General features: G+C 47.5%; 1 protein-coding gene across 1 annotated transcript in view; it reads right to left on the bottom strand.

The window, feature by feature from the left end:
* Window positions 1–1,603: 1,603 nt before the first annotated feature.
* Rbm20 (RNA binding motif protein 20) overlaps window positions 1,604–6,000 on the bottom strand; it is a 209,416-nt gene continuing 205,019 nt past the window's right edge. Inside the window, exon 14 of the mRNA XM_036176419.1 lies at window positions 1,604–2,444. Coding sequence (XP_036032312.1) covers window positions 2,334–2,444 — 111 coding nt within the window. The 3' untranslated portion in view covers window positions 1,604–2,333. The remainder of the gene's footprint in view (window positions 2,445–6,000) is intronic.

Below are 6,000 nucleotides of genomic sequence, written 5' to 3'. Positions count from 1 at the left end.
AACAATCTCTGGTCCAGTTCAAGTATACTCTTACAGATCACCGCCTCGGACTGTCCAAGAATGGAAACCTAAACACTGAGGGCTGCCGTTCATAGCAACAAGTTCACCCAAGCCCTGCAAATGCAACCTGGATACCTCCAGGTGCTCACAGTGAGCATAAGAGAACACAGGCTTTCCAAACATTCACTCAGGGTGCAAATGAATCTTTTTGTGTAAGGTAGCAACTGTTCATGAGCAACCTTGGGGAGAGACATTTTGAAGTGATTGAAGTTTTTAAAAAAGAAATCAATGTCTTCCTGGTCGTCTTTACTACTGCATTGCGTGTAACACACATAAGAATAAAAAGTGCAAGGACCATGCCAATGTAATTATATAAAAATAAATATATATGCATATATACACACAGAAGTATAGAACCATCCATGACTTTAAACTGAAGGTTGTGACTAAAAGTAGAGACTATCTTTTCTTCCTCCCTTTGGAGGGCCTTTTCCAGAGTGCTCATGAGGTCAATTTACCATCAAAGGAGCCCTCTCACTGCTTGAGAACTGGGCCATGTAGATTTCTACAGAAATGCTACTAGCATAGGAGCCAGTGGTGTTGGTGAGGTCTGCCTCACTCTGCTAAAAGATAAAGGGTCCAGCCTCTGATAATGTGCAAGTCTAGCCTCTAATGGAGCTGCTAATGGGTTTAGGGATGTGGCCAACAGCTGTTCCCAGAAGTCAAAGTTTTTCTGAGAAATGGGAGAGACTTTGTTGATGACCACAGTGTCATGACCACAATGCTGGGTTATCATCTGTGAAGTCCACCAGGGGAACGGTGGGGACTGAGACACACTACTTAATCTTTACACTTTGCATACCACCTTCCTAAAGCCTCAACTTCCCATGGCTCCTTTCCATACTGGCCTGTCTTCCCCCTCTGGCGGCCTTAACTCCTCTTTCATAGGTTCCAAAAGTTCTTTCCTGGCCAGGAACAACAGGCCTCAAGGTTTATACATGGTCATTTCTTTTCTGTGCCTCAGTTTCTTCACTGATAAAATGTTGGTGTTGAACGACATCATTTCTTCATTCCTCTTCCATTTGTGCAGAGTACAGAATGGCAATGTAAGGGGAAAGAAGAGACATGACCCCTTTCCAGTCTTCTTGCCTTTACCTGGGAACATAAACAGGCAACATACACTGGTAAACCATCCACACGGAGGAAACCTTAAGGGAGGCATGTCCACTCATGAAGACGGCACCAGGCTCTCTCTGTCCTTGGGTCCATTCTATGGCTCAAGTGGAGCTCATGTCCTCTAGTTCCCTTGTCCAAGACCTTCCATTGAGACCCTTCAGCCCACATGGGATGGGGGTGCTGACCCCATTGGGAATCAGGATTTCTTTGCTCCATAAAATTAATATGATTTTACTTTAAGGCTTTAGCTTGGTGATTTTCTAGAATAACTGAGGATGTATGACTTTCTGAAAATGGGGGTGTCATGGCTGAGTACATAGCTCAGTTGGTAGAGTGTTTTGTTTGCCTTTTTGCTGGAAGCCCTGGGTTTGATTCCCAGCACCACAATGCCTATAGTCACAGCACTCACATGGTAAAGGCTAGAGGATCAGGAGTTCAAGATAACCCTTCAAGGCAGTCCCTGGACTACATGAGAATTAGCCGAAAAGCAACGATCCAGGGCTTCTGGGCTAGGCATACAGCTCAGTGGGAGAGTACCGGTTTAGAATGTACAAGGTCCTGGCTTTAATTCCCAGCACTAGCCAAAAACTGAAAGAGAAAAGGAGCCTTTTCATAATGGTGGGGCCCAGCTGGAGGAAACCTTAATGAAACCACATCTACCTCTGCCAACTGATTCATTGGTGGCCCCTCTCAAGACTGAAGAACCTGGCTCAGCTCCCCTACTCTTGGGACACACAGAAGCCAGATTGCAAGACCACCTCAAGCTCACTGAAGGAACTCTCTAAATCAAGGGATTCTGTTAAGCTTTTTCCTTGCATGACCCAGCCTCACTTGACTGACCTACTATAACCAACCAAAAATATGAACACAGTTACAGTCCCTGAGAAGTTGGACTTTATGGAAAGGAAATGAACTTTGGCACAGAAGGGCTAGATGAGAGGAAGAGAGAAAAACAGAAGAAACAGGAAGCTGGTCACACTTGGAGGGCGGGACTTAGAAGGGTGAGTTTGCTTGTCTCCAGGAACAAGCCCCAGCATGGTGTCCTGCCAGGCTCTCCTTCTTCTCTGGTCTCAGTTCTGTCCCCAAGGCCAGACTGGCCCTAGTTCAGCAAGCTTCCTTTCCAGTTTCCAGAGACAGTGGCCATGACAGCAGTCGTATCAAAGCCTCTTTCTCTCGAAGTGTGGCACAATCCCACTGTCCTCAGGGCTTGGACTGCCTGCCCTTTCTGTCTCCTTCAGGCCCTCCTCTGCCAGCTGGGACAAGTACTTCTGTGGAGGAGAGAGAGAGAGAGAGAATACAGGCAGAGAGAAGTCAGTGGTGGTGGTGATGGTGGTGGTGATGGTGGTGTGTGTGTGTGTGTGTGTGTGTGTGTGTGTGTGTGTGTGTCCCCTTTCTAACACTTGGCAAATGGGGGCCACATCTCCCATCCCCAGTGTATCTTAGGGCAATAGGACCCCATTATATTTTAATGTAACTAGCTTGTGAGAAGAGAAGAAAGGATAGACATTAACCATAGCAACCACTCTCTTTGTTGCCAAGCACTTGCTAACGGCCTGGCTCACACTAACTCAATCCTCCTGATAATGCTATCTGCTTTCTAGAGAGAGTGGCAGAAGGAGAGATTGTGGAGGGTGGCAGAAGTCCAGGACTGGCCAGTGGTGACATCAGAGATTCTCAACCGTCCTGAAGGACAGGCTGTGGGGGAAGGCCTCGGCCCCCTTAGAGGAGTGAAAATAGCACGTCCTCTCTCCAGTGAGTGCTTGCCTCCACAAAGCTAGAAGCACTCAGAGCTGTCACTGGCCATGGCCACTAAGCCACTGGGGCTGGTCTGTGTTCGGGATATCTGAGACCGGGGCTGTAAGCGCAGAGAGGGAAGGCCTGACTGTGTCGGAGCAGCAAGCACAGTGTAGACAGCCCTTGACTGGTAGTTATAAAGGTCAGGCCCAGTTCAGTGGTCAAGTGTGCAGTCTCAGCTAATAGATGTCCTGGGTTCAAATCCATACTCTCTGCAGGCAAGCAACTGAATGTCCCTAGCATCTGTGAAGTGAGGGTAGCCATGGCAACCTGGAGAACAGTCAGGGAGTGGGGCAGTGTTTGCTATAAGTGGAAAACTGACAAATGCCTCACAAAGCACTCAGCATAATGCTTGGCACACGGTAAATACTCAAGACTGTCAGACTTCCTTGAGCTGAACCTTCTGTGGGAGAGCCCTAATCTTCCCCCAACCCCACAGACAACTCATCCGTTAAGTGAGAGCAATGGCGTCTCCCTCACCCTCCACCTGCTGTTGAACTCTAGCTTTTGGAGGTGAGCACAGTCTGACTTGGAGCCGGACCCCTAGCAGATGCCTGTGGGCGAGGCTGCTGCTGGAGAGCCCCATCTTCTCCTCTGCCAGATTCAAGAATAGGTGTGTGTTCTTTAGGGCTTGCAGCTGCTTTCATGCCCAGGAAGGCCTATGCTGGCTGTGCCAGATCACTCCCCATAGGTTCACATAGAGCCATGACCAGCAACGGCATAGCACAATTTCTGGAGGCTGTACTGAGGCACCTTCCACCTGCTCCTGCCTCCCAGGGCATCCCTGAGCCCCCACTCAAGGCGTCCTGATGAGTTGCCTGACTTGAGTCAGCCAGCACCTGCTATGTGGGTTGCAGTTCTTCACTTTTCATAAACATGCAGTTTGAAATGAAGTGGGAGAGGAGATAGAGACAGAGACATTCTGCCAAGGCCCTGACAGAAGTCCCATCTGAGATGGCTGGGGTAGAGGCTCCTGGCTCCCTGGCAGGTACACCAGGGGAACTTGAACTCAGATTGGACAGTATGAGGAGCTGAGGCCATGTCTACACCCAGCGTACCCAGGGACCACAGGGGTGGTGCTGGCCTGCTGTGGGAATGGGGGGCAGTCTGGAGTCTGGCCCTAGAGGCCCTAAAAACCATGCAGACCACTGCCCTGGAACAATGGCAGCGTCTGAATTCTTCTTCACTCTCTTGGGGAGACTGAGTTTGAACTCTGGGTCTCCTTGGGGGCTATACAATTCCACCAAGAAAAGACCAAAGATTCTCACACTGAGGAATTCAACATTCACAGAAAGACTGTTAAAAGAAAGATTCTCGGCCTGGTATGTGGCTCAGTGGTATTTGTCTAGTATGTTCCAGGCCCTAGGTTTGGTCTTTAGCACCATAAAATTTTAGAAAAGAAGATTCCTGGGTCCATACTAGAACAAATAGGAAAGCAGGGAGAGTGATGCATTTTAAAAAGATGCCAGCTAACTCAACGGGAAATCAGTACCAGGTTACCCCAGGACCCTTCCAGCTTGCAAACGGTCTAAAGAGAATGAGGAAGTCCATGGTTTGGATGACTGTCCCTGAGTAGCTCTGCTGTACTCTGTCTCAAGTTCCTGCTCTGGTCAAAGCAGGCCACCATTCCCTGTCCTCCCCAGGAGGGACAGGACACATGTCTGCAGTGCTCAGAACAGCTGCTCCCTAGAGGGAAATCAAGAGTCTTAAATGACCTGTTTGGGCCCAGCCAGAGACCGTCTCTTACATGTGGGTGGGAAGCCGGGTCGGGGCATCACAGGCGTGTTCTTTAGATGAACTTAGTGGAGTAAAAAGAAAAGAGTGACAGAGAATCAAGCGACCTGGGCCTCTGCCCAGGGGCCTCTCTCAGCACAGCCTGGAGCGAATCTTACAGTTTTCCTCTGAATTTCAGTTTCTTTAGATTCCTAACTAGAAGTTCACATTAATCATTTCAAGAACATTCTTAAATTACATGCTACTGCTGCCCCCCAGTATGTGACCTAGAGCATGTACTCCAAAACTCCGGGCAATTCTAGTTCACATTCCTGCTTATGGACCACTAGATTTGGTGCGGCAAAATGTCTCAGTGGGGGGTTGGGGATTTAGCTCAGTGGTATAGGCAGCCCTGGGTTCGGTCCTTAGCTCTGGCAAAAAAAAAAAAAAAAAAAAAAAAAAAAAGCCAGGTGCCACTGGTCTACAGAGCTAGTCCAGGACAGGCTTCAAAGCTACAGAGAAACCCTGTCTCGGAAAAAAAAAAAAGTCTCAGTGGGAGAGGGTGTGTGCCTCCAGGCCCATGGACCTGAGTTTGATTCCCGGAACTCAAATGGTGGAAGGAGAGAACCAATTCCTGCAAACTGTCCTCTGACCTCCACATATATGCTATGTACGGTATGTGTGTTCCTACCTTCAGGACTAAGTAAATAAATGTAAAAAATAACACACACTATTTTAAAAAAACAAACCATTAGATTAGTCACTCTAAAGAGTTAACTATGAGAGGAACACCTAAAACTAGGGCAGTGGCACGTCTTGGGTTGAGCCATGTGTCTCAAACTCTAGTTATTTATTCTGTGTGTGGTGTTCATGTGTCTATACATGTGTGTGTGTGTGTGTGTGTGTGTGTGTGTGTGTGTGTGTGTAGTGTGTGCGTATGTGTGTATTTATATATATGTGAATGTGTGTATGTATATGAGTGTATGTATATATGAGTGTGTATATATGTGAGTGTATATATGTGCATGCATGTATGTATATGTGTGCATGTATATGTATATATGTGTGTGAGTGTATATGTGCATGTATGTATGTGTACATATGTGTGTAGGTATATATGTGTGTATAGGTATAGATGTGTGTATGTATGTGTGTGTACATGTGTATAGATGTGTGTGTGTGTGTGTGTGTGTGTGTGTGTGTATGGAAGCCAGATGTTGATTTTAAGTCTCTTCCTTCATCACTCTCTCTACCTTATGTTTTGAGGCATTTCTCTCACTGACCTGGAGCTCACCAGTCTGGCTAGACTACCTGGCC

The sequence above is a fragment of the Onychomys torridus genome, chromosome 1 (genome assembly GCF_903995425.1).
Source record: "Onychomys torridus chromosome 1, mOncTor1.1, whole genome shotgun sequence".
Classification (NCBI taxonomy): domain Eukaryota; kingdom Metazoa; phylum Chordata; class Mammalia; order Rodentia; family Cricetidae; genus Onychomys; species Onychomys torridus.
This window is presented reverse-complemented; position numbering and strand designations above follow the sequence as displayed.